Source organism: Malaclemys terrapin, chromosome 3, assembly GCF_027887155.1.
Source record: "Malaclemys terrapin pileata isolate rMalTer1 chromosome 3, rMalTer1.hap1, whole genome shotgun sequence".
NCBI lineage: Eukaryota > Metazoa > Chordata > Testudines > Emydidae > Malaclemys > Malaclemys terrapin.
Window position 1 is genome coordinate 1,410,165 of NC_071507.1, and position 13,075 is coordinate 1,423,239.

The following is a 13,075-nucleotide window of genomic DNA, read 5'->3' on the forward strand; positions in this document are numbered from 1 at the left end:
CGCTCCATGGGCATCCTCCAGCCATCTCTGAACCCAGCCCGTCTTGGCTCACAGACAGAGGAACCAGCCTCAGTCTCAGAACAGATCAACAAGAGCCCACTTCTCCAGCCACGGCTCCCAGCGTGCACTGGGCCTCTCCTTAGCGTGACTGTAGGCCCTTCCCAGCGTGTCAGGGTCTCAGTTCCCTGGTCACAGGCCTTACACCTGTTACTTATGGTCTCTTGTAGGCAGGCCTGCTGCGTCAGTTCTGCTCTTGTGACAGACAACAGGGCTGGGAGAGAGCGACCTAGTCTCCCTCCCTGCAGCCTGAGTGGCGCGTTTCTAGAGCTGCTCTCTCAGCCCAGGAGCGGGTAGTTCCGCTGATTAACAACATACAGCGGGACCAGCCACGTCTGACAGCGTCGCATTGATGTTCCGTCTTCTCGAGGAAGCCAGTGGCTAATGTCCTTCTGGTTGTCTGTACGTGAGCATTGAAATAGCCAATGGAGTCCCCTGAGCAGCCTTTCTGGGCTCGGTGGCCTCACCCTGCACCATAGCTCAGGCACTAATCTCCGTAGGTTACACTGCCACCTTACAACAGGAGTCCGTCCAGTTCTCACTGCACCAGCGCCCGGAATGAGCACTGAGCCTCTTTCTGCCCTCAGCACTGTGGGTTAGCTGGGAGCGCCCGTAAATCTCCATCCCTTGTGATGCTGTTGTGTCTTCCGCTGTGAAATGGTGCCTCAGTTTCACTTTTCTCTTGTGCTGTAGTTATTAGAAGCCAACACAAGACTGAGCCTGACCCAGTCTCAGCACGGGCAGGAGCTGCAGCAGCTAAAGGACCAGCTGGAAAGCTCAGTCTCCAGGAACTGTATCGCCCAGCTGCAAAGGAGGTGGGCAGAAGAACAGCGGAAAGTTCAGCAGCTACAAGACAATCTCAGCTTCCAGGCTGAGCAGGCGAGCAGGCAACTGGCCACCTTTCAGGTAAGAAGTGGGGGCAGAGATTTCTCATCAGCAAAGGCAATGGGACCCAGTGGAGAGGCCGCTGGCCTGGGACTTGAGATCTGGGGTCTGTTCCTGGCTCTTGGGTGACCGTGGGCAAGTCACTTCCCCGCTCTGTGCCTCAGTTTCCCCTATCTGATGAATGAGGATGATGAGACTTCGCTGCCTTTGTAAGGTGCTTTGAGATCTGTGGCGAAAAGGGCAATGTAAGAGCTCAGTCATGGGACGTACCATTAATCTTAAAAATCTAACACAAAGCACAATCCATTGTGTTAATTCAAACTCCCTGAGTGCAGCCTTTTCATTGCGCTAACCCCCAAACGCTGGGAAACAAACCTTTGCATTCAGACTGCCCGCACTGCTGAGCTTCATCCCGCGCCCAGGAACAGGAGTCGCCGTGGTGAGAGGCCGTACGTCTGTTTGTGTTCACAAGGGGGAAAGCCAGAGGCTGTGGCGTGGGGAGCTAGTGCTGGGTGGGACACAGGAGTGACATGTGCCTGGTGACCCCTGCTACTAAGCCAGTGGGCAGTCGGGCTGGTCTCAGGGTGTGTCGCTTCAGGCCCGGTTTCAAAATGTTCTCATTAAATCAGAGCAAAATAAACGTGAAAAGAATGAAAAGCCAGCCCAGCAGATAATGCCAGCAATGGAAATTGAACCCAGGAAAACGTCAAAACAGAGCTTCCCAGGTCACGGTCCCTGCCTTTGGGGAAGGAGTCTCCACTCAAAAGCAATTGCTTTTAAAGACATTGCTGTAAAGTTCCCCCTGCATCCTGTGGAAGCAGAGAAAGAACTGACAGAAAGGGAATGCAATGCATGACAGTTCTTTCTGTGCTTCCACAATCCTTTATAGGTTTTGTGCTAATCCCTAAGAGCTGCCACATAAAACCCATTCAGTCCCGTCTCTGCCACGTCATTTAATGTTTGGGCTTGTCTACACTTACAAGGCTCCAGTGGAGACGCTCCCTATGCCAGTGGGAGGGCACGTCCCCTACCTCCCCAAGAGGTGGGAGCTGGATCGACGGGAGAATGGATGTCTGCACTGGGGGTTAGTTCAGGTTAACTGCACCCCTCAGGGGTGTGGATCGTTCGCACCCCTAAGCAACGTGGTTATACTGATCTAATTTCCTAGCCTAGACCAGGCCTTATTATCCCTCATTTCTAAGGACCCGTCGGGGATCGTGGCCCCATTGTACTAGGCATAGGCGCTGACTCCGTGGGTGCTCCAGGGCTGGAGCACCCACAGGGAAAAATTAGTGGGTGCTGTGCACCCACTGGCAGCCAAGCTCCCCTTCCGTCCCACCCCACCTGCTCCTCCCCCCCCGAGCGTGCCGCGTCCCCACTCCTCCGCCTACCTCCCAGCGCTTCCTGCCTGGCCGCCACCAAACAGCTGTTTGGCAGCGTTACTATGCTGGGGTGGGGGAAGCGGGAATGTGGCGCTCTCAGGTGAGGAGGTGGGGAAGGGGCGGGGCCGGGGGTGTCGAGCACCCACGTGAAAGAGGGGAAGTCGGCGCCTACAGTACTAGGTGTTGTATGTGCAAATACAAACAATCCCTGCCTCTGAGAACTCGCCTGCTGGGGTTTAGACTGTGTGTAGAGGGGAATGAGCTCGCTCCTGGGGGAGGAGGAAGGGAAGGACGAGGGAGCAGCAGACAGGGGTGTTTGCATTAGCAGTCACAGGGGGCCGCCAGTTCAGCTAGTGCCCGACAGGAGCGATGGCGAATGGAATCCGTGTCCGGCACGCATGGTGCTGGGTGTGGCTCCCCGGTGAGTCTGGGGTGGTTTGGGGCCGAGGCCGGATGTGCCTTTGTCACCGTGCATTGCAGGAGGAACACGAGAGGCTGCTCAGCACGATGGAGGAGAGGACGGAGGAGCTGGAACGGGACGTGAGGAACATGCAGAGGATGCTACAGGAGAAGGTGACCCAGCTCCAGGAGCAGGTCAGTGATAGAGGGGCCTGCTGTCGGCCCAGATCAGACCCCCTCCCCCAAGTGGTGCCAGGCTGGGTGCTCACAGGATGAATCTCTGCGCCCCTCTGCAGCACTGGTCCCCTCCCCTCCGGCCCGCTGCCGCAGGTCTCTGCTAGGCTGGTGGGTGCAGGGGTCAGAGACAGCTATATCCCATATATCGCAGCTCTCCCCGCGTCCTCGGGAGCCATCGCAGCCAGAGTAGGGGGCCTTGCCCGTGTTCCACCAGACCACACAACTGGCCTCTGCAGGACGGGGGACCAAGGTCAGTTTGGGGTTAGCTGAGAGTGGGCCATGGGTCCGTGTTCGGAGTCACAGAAGTGTCGGGCTGGAAGGAACCTCGAGCGCTCAGCTAGTGCAGCTCCCTGCGCTGAGGTAGGACCAAGTAAACCCAGACCCTCCCTGACAGGGGTTCGTGCAACCTCCAGTGACGGGAATGCCACAGCCTCCCTCGGAAGCCGGTTCCAGAGCTTCACTCCCTGAGAGTTAAAAAGTTTTTCCTAATCTCTAACCTAGATCTCCCTTGGTGCAGATTAAACCCATTACATCTTGTCCTAATTCAGTGGCCATGGAGAAGAACTGATCACTGTCCTCTTTAGAACAGCTCTTCACGGATTTGCACGCTGTCATGTCTCCCCCTCCCACCCCATCTTCTTTTCTCACGATTAAACGGGCCCAGTTTTTTTAACCTTCCCTCATAGGTCAGATTTTCTAAACCCTTGACTATTTTTGTTGCTCTCCTCTGCACGCTTTCCAATTTATCCACCTCCTTCCTAAAGTACGGCACCAGGACTGGACACAGTGCTCCAGATGAGGCCTCCCCAGGGCCGAGTACAGCAGGACAGTTACCTCCCGTGTCTTACATACAGCACTCTTGCGAATACACCCCCGAATGATATTCGCCTTTCTCGCAGCTGGATCGCATTGTTGACTCTCATTCAAATTGTGATCCACTGTAAAAACCCCAGATTGTTTTCAGCAGCACTACCACCTAGCCAGTGATCCTCCATTCGTAGCTGTGATTTGAGTTTTCCTTTCTAAGTGCAGTACTTTGCACTTGTCTTTATTGAATTTCATCTTGTTGGTATCTGACCAATTCTCGAATTTATCAAGGTCATTGTGAATTCCAGTCCTGTCCTCCAACGTGCTGGCAGCCTCTCCCAGCTTGGTGTGATCTGCACATTGTATAAGCGTACTCTTTCATACCAATTAAGTCATAATTTAGCCTGTAGACTAAGACGTCTCGTTCTTCCTGTTTATTCCCATACTCCTGGCACTTGTGTATAAACATCTACGATGTTGAGCAGATTCCCCCACTGATTTTTCCCCTCTTGTTGCTCCTGTGACTCCAGTGTAATGTTCCATTTGCCCCCAACATCTAGTCCTCTGTTACAGGCACCTTTTGTTATACTTACCTGGGGCTTTTGTCACCTCATTTAAAGCCCTCCTCGCTCGGCTGGCGAGTCCATGTGCGAAGATCCTCTTACCCGATGCAGACTCTGTGGTCTCCAGTGCCCTGCCCAGCCAACCCAGAGGGGCTGTGTATTCTCCTGCCCTTAGGGTGGAGTAGCAGCCGCAGAGGGGAGGTGCTATAGGAGATAGCCCCACATCCTGGCTCTGGATTGGAGGGGTGGAGTTCATCTCCCTGCATTCCCCTTATCTAGCCCCAGGGCCTGGACTTCGTGCTGGGGAGAGAGCCCTAAGGCAGTATCTGGAATGTCATTTGAGTCGGGGTTATGAGTTTCTCTATACTGCACCCTGTCTGTGCCCAGCAGAGGGTGGATAAGAAATCAGGCTCCAGTTAGATCAGCTGGGCACCAGAGGGCCGCTCTCCTCGTATCAAAGCCTGCCCCATTGTCCAGGTGAAGAGCTGTTAATTGTGGCTCCATCTGATTCTGTAACAATTATTTTTACAAGACAAGGCCTAGAGCCCGACCCCAGGGGAGTTCATGCAGGGCTGCACGGCCATTGACCTAAAGCTGTTTCCTCCTGCTTTCCAGCGCGACAGAAACGTGAAGTGTGACCTGCTGCTGAAAGACCTGTACGTGGAGAACGCGCAGCTGGTGAAAGCTCTGCAGGCGACTGAGCAGAGGCAGAAAAATGCTGAGAAAAAGAATTTGGCCCTGGAGGAAAAGCTCTCAGCCCTGACCGAAGTGATTAGAAGAATGGCGCAGGCATCTCTCGGCGTGTGAAGGGGCCCCGGCGCTGGGTTTGGCTGCAGCTGGAAGGACCATCAGTAACAGACACCGTCGCTGCACTCCATTACCTCAGCCTGGGAGCCGCTGTGCTGCAGGGGGTCCCAGTCCACACACTGGGTCATGGTGAACTCCCATCTGCCGCTGGGATAGGCAGTGTTAGTGCTGGGTGGAGACACCGTGCACGCCTTCCCCCGCTGCGCCCGGCAGGGGAAAGGGCTTGCTGAGATCTCTCAGGGAGCGGGGGAAAGAGATAATGGCCATAAGAGAAGCGTGCCCTGTGTTTTCAATGGGAAAGCATTGGATGCTTTAATGCCATTCAGGCCATTCCAGACAATAGAAGGAAGGGTCTGTCTCGGGGCTATTTACGGTAATTGCAACGCGCCCTCTGAATTTGTCTGCACACTGGCAGTTTGTATTGTACATGCAGTTTTATACAGAGAATATACTATTCACCCCTGAGTCCTGGCTCTCGTTCAGGGGCCCATGCTGCTGGAAGTGGAATGACCCTGTATTTTTAGGGTCTTCTGCTTTCGGGTCACTGGGAATGGGAAATGGTTTTAATATTAAAATTACATTTTTACTGGGTTTCTGGGTTGATTTTATTTCCTCTGGGATTTGGCTCTGCCCAACTTCCCTTGGATTCTAGGACACACAGACCCTCGCTTATATCAAGTCAAGAGTACAGGCCCTGGCCCAGAGAGCTGGGACAGTGGAGCGATCTCTCGTTCTCTGCCTTGGCTGTCAGAGGAGTCACTTTGCTCCCTGCTCCTCTCCTGTGAAATATGGTTTGGCTCATGTGTTCCTTGCTCCTCTTCAGCGCTGTAGCACCAGGGCTCCTTGGGCAGGGAGTGAGGGGATGCACAGAATTAACTAATTAGAGCATTGGGGTTTTAGTTGAGGAGTATGGAGTCTCATGCAGCATGCAGGACTGAGAGGACATGAGGACTCCATACTTGTAAACTAAAACGGCTCTTTATTGAGAGAACTATTTACAAAGATGTTGTAACTGCAGACAGCACTCCAGCCCTGTGCACACAGACTGACTTCCAGTGCTGCCTCCAATCTCCTCCCTCCAAGTTCCATGCAGGCTGCACCATCCTTCCTTTCAGAATTGTGTGTGTGGTCTTTTGTACAAGCATTTGCTCACTTGCTGGGTTCAGGGGTTGCTAGTACATCCCCTGCTCTAGGGATATGGCCTTTACTACAGCCCATTTTGGCCTGTTAGGCATTGGTCCTCCCACGTGTGCCAGTTGTGAAAGTAATCTCCCACTTCTTGTTTATGGTCTCACTCTGGGTGGGGGACTTGCTTTCACCCTATTCTGCCTTCAGTCTGAGGATGCAAGGGGTGCTCTGTTCACCTTCTGTGTTGCTCATTTACCCCGTTTCTTCTGATTCCCTGTGCGTGGAGTCTCCATTCCCCACCACCAGGGTGAGCATCCCTCCCTGCCCAGCCGTGCAGCACGATGGGAGGAAGGAAGGGCTGGCACCAGGGTCTTGTCAGCAATAGCAGCAACACACTAACAGAGCCTCCCTGGGTAGGGGCCATAGGAGCCATCAGCTGTGGTAGGGGCCATAGGAGCCCCATTGGTTCCCCCAAGAACAGCAACGTATCCCTTCCTGCTGGGCGTTGGAGGAGCCTGGCAATGAAGTAAAACCAGGGGAGTCCAGCGTTTGGGGCTCTATGGTAGCAGGGGCTGTGTCCCTCCCTGGTATGGATGTTAAAGTGAGGGGGAACCAGGCCCCTTAGTCTCCCCTGCAGGCCCAGGTAGCTGCCTGTTAGTGCTGGTCTGTGGAGCCCAGCAGATGGGGCTGGGTGTGTGGCAGGGGACTTGCTGAGCAGCTGATGTCCCAGTGCAGGAGGTAAGGGGCTGCTGGTACAGCAGGGGAGGCACCACCAGGAATGTTGTTAGTGCAGGAAAAGGGAAGGGGCTGGTTGGGGGGTTAGGCAATGACTCCAGCCCCAGAGGTGGTTCAGGGTCCCACAGGGAAGGAGCCATGAAGGGAGGTGGGGGCAGAGGGACCACTTAAAGGAGCTGGTGTTACGGCCTTCAGGGATCTTGGCTGGGGGGGTAGCATGGGCCAGGCCAAGGAGCAGCCTGTGGTGACTCTTGTCTCCTGGCTGCTCTCCCTGGCAGCAAGAGGCCCCACGCACCAGAGGTATTGCAGGAAGATTAGAGAAAAATCCTCTGGGCTTCCTGGTAGCTGCCTCTGTGCATCACTCACCCCTGCTTGGATCGAAGTAGGAGTGTGAAAGCACAGAGTTGCTAAAGGGACTCACGCAGGTGCTGCCCCAGAAACTACTTCAGCTGCTTTGAAACCGACCCCGTTGCCAACTGGCATCACTTTAAAAATGCTCCCAAAAGCTTCTCACTGTGTATTTTCAGGGAAAGTTATCAAACAATTATCTCTCCCCCCACCCCCGTGCTTTGCAGACCATAGCACCACACAGACACATTACACTAGAAAAGCTGTATTTGCCCCTGCTAAAATCACTGCTACAGTTGGTTTGATTTTCTTATTAGAGAGTTCGTCAAGGAAGGAGGTCAATGGAGGCTGGCCCACAGCTCCCGCCCTGTGTTCATGACAGAACATGCTCCAGCACTCCTTGTCTGATTAACTGTTCGCATTTCCAGCGTGGTAAAAAATGCTGAAAAACAAACAGAGGTTTTCTGAATTCAAGGCAGCCTTGCGTGAAGACAGCCAGTTCTGCATTTGGACTTGAGCAGAATCATCAGGCTGCACCCTAGGAACAGCTGAAGAGGGCAGCAGAGCTAGATTTGCCCAGCTGCTGCATCCTGTGTGGAACCAGTAAGGTCTCTCTGTGAAAAATGGCTCGTCTGCAACACTTACTACTGGGTGGACAATGGCCGTAGTCAGGGAAGCAAGCATTACGCCCACAGTAACTGTTTCAAGGATCAAACCATAAACCAGAATTGCTCTCCCCCCTCACTACTGTGCATCCACCCAGGGGCAGATCCTCAGCTGCTGTCAACTGTTATAGTTCTGCTGACTTCCATGAAGCTATGGCATTTTACTGCAGCTGTGCCACCCTGAGTACATCACAATGGGCTCTGGGACCCTTCAGAATCAAGAGCACTCACTGGACTGTCAGTTATTCCCCCTCAAGCCTTTCCGTGAAGGATTCCAAAGGAAGCGCTCCCCACGGGGGCAGAAGAGTGATTTCCTCAACTCTTTCCTACACACTAAGGGTTCAGTCATCCCGTTTTAGTAACCGTCCTGCTCTCTGGGCATAGGTACCTGGCTATTCTTCTTCAACAGAATTGTTATACCGTCGTCAATCTCAAATTCTCCATGATCCTTTAAACACCGAACCTACAGTAAGGAGAAATGGGTCTCTTTCAACATCAGCAGATGCACAGGGACAGGAGTACCAATGTGTCAGGCACAGAATGCAATGTGTGTGCACAAATCACTGTTTCCTCTTGTTGCACGTCACCTGACCTGTGTTTAAGGCAGACACACAGCCCAACAACGTCTAACATAAAACGGAACTGAAACACAAAACCAAGCACCCTCAACCTTCGTTTGTGTAAGTTTGGCCCACCTTGCTTAACACCAGCACCCCCATCACATGTATCTCGCAGAGAAATGAACTACTGGGGATGATCAGGAGTCTCTATGGAGGTGAGGGAATAAAGGCAAGAGCACAGCGAGAAGGGGTCCTAGAACCAGAGGGCATATTGAGCACATTGGGACCAGAGTTTAAAGGAAAAGGAAGAGCAGAGCCTGGTGGGATTCAGCCGCTACCTGCACATCTTCAAACTCTTTGCTGCCAAGTGTTGCCATGCAGTCTTATGTCTTCAAAAAAGAGCCGAGTGTGGCTCACGAGTCTTGTGTTGCCAGCCTGGGTGTGCACTTCTAATATGTAGTTCCACACACAAAGCTCATTCAGAAGCCCCAGCCTTGCACTTACTTCGATGTATAAGCTTTTGGGAGGTTTCATGTCCTGTGTGAGGTCCAGCCCTTCCTCTCCTCCTAAGGATCTCATGTAGGTAGCAAGAGACTTTTTATACTGATTGAACCACTCCGTCTGTAGACATAAGAACACTAAACTAAACCAACAATCCTACAGGGACACAGGGTCTCAATAATGAGTGCACACGCTTTAAAAAACACAGCTTGTAGCCACTTTAAAATATTTTTCACTGCCTTCTTAAGTCTACCAGTACAACTTCCATTCTACCCTGAATCTATTAAACAAGTCAAGTTTATAACAAAGCTGGGCTTACTTCTTCAGCAGACATGTGAAATCGGAGGTCATTTGGCAAGACACTGCCATACTCCCACCTGAGGGCTCGGATCCGAAGCAACCGGTCATACCTGGAAGAATTAACCAGGGATTAAAACCACTCTGTTCTCAATCAGAAACAGAGGTATTAATCCAAAAAGGAATCTGGACTCAATCCCCTATTTATACTAACTCTGATGCCTTCAGAATGAAGTGTAAAACCCTGTTATTCTAGTCTTCCCTCCATAGCCCTGCCAAAATCATATACACCTCTACCCCGATATAACGCTGTCCTCTGGAGACAAAAAAAATCTTACCGCGTTATAGGTGAAACTGTGTTATATCGAACTTGCTTTGATCCACCGGAGTGCACAGCCCCACCCCGCCCCCCCGGAGCACTGCTTTACCACGTTATATCGGGGTAGAGGTGTATTTAAATAAAAACAAGGCCCCTACAGAATAAGGGGAAACAATGATACAGAGACCTTCCTGTGTTCATTTTACGATATTTGTAAGGTGCTTGGATACTACTGATGAATGCAGTACTACAACCAAGATTAAGCAGATAAACAATGTTTCATATTGAACATAATATGAAAACATTGGGAAAAGAATCAAGGCCAGAATTTTCAAGAGTGGCCTCTGATCTGTGTGCTTAGTTTTTAAACACACATTGCAGCTTGGTTCTCAGAGGTGCTGGGCACCCACAACTCCCACTGAAGTCCATGGGACCAGCAAGTGCTCAGCACCCTTTGAAAATTAGGACCACAGTGTCTCAATCTGGGCACACAAAATCAGAGGAAGCGCTTGAAAAAGCAGCTCTTTGTCCATGTAAGAGACCGTATTCCAGTCACAGACAATTGCTGTGAAAGCAAGATACACCTCCATTAGAAACTTACAGGTATGCAACAACACATCGTCGATTTCGCAGCAGAGAACAATGACGAAATTTGATTGTTCGGATCAAGTCACTTCGTCCTGATTTAGCCTCATTTCTGGTAATAACGCAAAGGGAAACAGTATTACATTACGCTGAGAACAAGAAACTGGCAAGCATATGTTCTTCCTATTATTTTTCCCAAAGCTACACATTCACACAAAGCACAGATGTAGTTTAGTTTAGAATTTCTCTAGCACTTAGCACCCTCCTCACCACAACCTCGTTTTTCTCCCACTGGGAGCGACATACTAGAGTTCAGCTAAGTAAATAATCTCTTGACCACATTAGCTAGTTTGCTAGCTGTCTGGTGTGTTCTCAGAACAAGTTTTTCTGGCACTGGGCAATTTTGTTCTTTGAAAATACAAAACAAAAAGAGAACAAAGGCATAAAAATAATTGATCCATGCTGCTTATCTCATACACATTCCTAGCTATATTTTAAGACATATTTTACTCTTAAATACAACTGAAACACTCTTTTTTTTTCAATTTTGTAAAAAGTGACATTTAACAATGCATGTCCTTTCCTGCATTTGGGAATGCACCCTTAGATCAGTAAGTGGATTTGCACAGCTGAGTATATCATCTATGGTCAAGCAGTTTCACATCACAGATACACAGGAAATGAAATCTGATTAATAGCAGAGCAATTTTTTATTCAGCCCAGTTCAAACTCTTTTTGGATGTTTTTGTGAACATGTTTAATTCAGCTTGATAAATAATTGGATTCTTAAAGATGCAGCATGCTGGTCCCTTCAATTAAAGTCTGAGTTTCTAATCCACAATTCCAGGCCTTCCAATGAAGACCTTCAACAAAACAGGAAAGATGTCACTTCCCTTGTACTTCAGACTTTTTCTTTTTTATGATAATTAAGGAAGCTCTGAATTTTTTTTTTTCGGGGGATGGGGGGGGGGTGTTAAAAAAAAAAAAAAAAAAAGCACAAACTCTAATGGCCTCTTTAACACACATGAACAAAGAGAAACATTCCTGTATTTGTCATTTCTAAATAAGAGGCATGCTTTCCCTTTCTTCTCATGCGTAGACAGCTCATTAGTCTTTTCACCAACACAACCACACTTACACATCAGCCTGGTTCTGTTCATATAAAGCTTTCATCTCCTCAAGAACTTGTCGGATTCCATCCTCCTGCAACATATAAATTCACTGATTTCAGCAGGTATTTTGAATCAATAAGTTTTACTTGTCTAAATTAAGCATGGCGCTCCATCATTACAGCGAGAGGCAGGGAGAGATGCCTACTTTATAAACTGAAATGAAATATATTCAAGTCATAAAGAAATATCTTCAAAAGAAGGTAGTCTCATAGCGGGTTTGCCCTGCTCCAACTTCGGCTGGCATGGGAGTGGCCCGTTAGCCTGAACCAGTGTTTACAGAAAAGTGAAAAGCTAATTGCTGAGAAACCAGTTGAGCAGGATCCTTGGGGCAATGGGGCACGATCCCGCCTGCATTTACGGCATCACTATGCTTGATGTTTGCAAACGTAAACATCAAAAGGTAAATGTTTGCAGGATACGGCCCTTCGTTCCGCTCTTCCGCCTCTTCCTTTACAGATGCCCCTGGTAAGAGGTTTCAGAGTAGCAGCCGTGTTAGTCTGTATCCGCAAAAAGAAGAACAGGAGTACTTGTGGCACCTTAGAGACTAACACATTTATTAGAGCATAAGTTTTCGTGGACTACAGCCCATATGCATCCGAAGAAGTAATAAATTTGTTAGTCTCTAAAGTGCCACAAGTACTTCTAAAAGAAGAACAGGAGTACTTGTGGCACCTTAGAGAGTAAATGGGATGGAAATTATTGAAATCATGGTGAAATTCCTCAAGGGCTTCTTTTCCATGGGTCCAGATGATGTCTCTAAGGTGCCACAAGTACTCCTGTTCTTCTTTTTGCGGATACAGACTAACACGGCTGTTACTCTGAAACAAGTACTTCTGTTCTTCTTTTTCCTGGTAAGAGGAACAATGTTTGAAGGCAAATTTGAGACCCTCATTGTTTTGTCCATTAACCTACAGTCCGAAACGCCCCATGGCCAACCTCCCAGAGAGCCCCAGGAACCCCCCCCCGAGCAGGCCCGGCTGCCTTTCAGAAGTGCTGGGCCAGTCTTCACGTATTCTCTCGGGGTTAAGGTTTCCCCGTCAGACCCACACGCTGACGTGCGGAGAGGGGCTCTGTCTGTCTGTCTGTCTGTCTCCCAGAGCACAGCCCAGCACTCGGGGGGGGGGAGTTAATGAGGGTTTTACAAGGTTTAAGGCGCGTCAGTTAAAGCCGAATTCAGAAGCAGAGCCCGGCCCGGCCCGGCGGCGGGAGGCCGCTGACAATCAGCCGGGTGCCGGCCCCTGGGCTGTAGCGCGGCTCCCCGGGGCCCCGAGGGGCGGGGCGGGGCCGGGCCGGACCCCCAGGGCGGGGTGGGGGGGGGGCCGGCCCGCGGCTCACGTTGAAGGCGGGGAGGTGCCCGTCCGCGGCGCGGTGCAGCCCCCGCACCAGCTCCGCGCCCCGCTCGCCGAACATGGGGGAACCGCGAGCAGCGCGGACCGAGCTGGGAACCGCTCCCTGCTCCCGGACCGCGCCACCGGCCCGCTCCGCCAATGGGAGCGGCGGCAGATCGTGGCCACGCCCCCTGCCTTACAGACGCCGGCGAGGGACAAACTTCCCCTTCCAGCACAGACCCGTCCCGCCCAGGAGGCCGGGCCCCGCCCTTCTGGGGGCCTCAGGGCGGGACGTTCCGT

The 13,075-nt window shown here is 51.2% G+C and overlaps 2 protein-coding genes across 4 annotated transcripts in view; one reads left to right on the top strand and one right to left on the bottom strand.

Annotated features, from left to right (window-relative positions):
- The window catches only part of NINL (ninein like), a 53,895-nt gene extending 48,171 nt beyond the window's left edge, over nt 1-5,724 (top strand). For both annotated transcript variants that reach the window (XM_054023779.1, XM_054023781.1), the window contains exons 22-24: nt 751-963; nt 2,805-2,918; nt 4,946-5,724. In XM_054023779.1, the coding sequence (XP_053879754.1) occupies nt 751-963; nt 2,805-2,918; nt 4,946-5,137 (519 nt within the window). In that variant the 3' untranslated portion in view covers nt 5,138-5,724. The remainder of the gene's footprint in view (nt 1-750; nt 964-2,804; nt 2,919-4,945) is intronic.
- Nucleotides 5,725-7,597: 1,873 nt separating this feature from the next.
- Nucleotides 7,598-12,894, bottom strand: GINS1 (GINS complex subunit 1). Of its 2 annotated transcripts, none has more exons than XM_054022624.1 (7): nt 12,783-12,894; nt 11,414-11,478; nt 10,292-10,387; nt 9,394-9,484; nt 9,078-9,194; nt 8,402-8,476; nt 7,598-7,790 (listed from the first exon to the last, which is right to left on the bottom strand). In XM_054022624.1, exons 1-7 carry the CDS (start codon nt 12,855-12,857, stop codon nt 7,722-7,724), a joined length of 588 nt encoding a protein of 195 aa, XP_053878599.1. In that variant the 5' UTR covers nt 12,858-12,894; the 3' UTR covers nt 7,598-7,721. The 2 variants fall into 2 exon arrangements, with proteins under 2 accessions (XP_053878599.1, XP_053878600.1); XM_054022625.1 differs by lacking the exon at nt 12,783-12,894 and adding an exon at nt 12,590-12,714.
- Nucleotides 12,895-13,075: the final 181 nt, after the last annotated feature.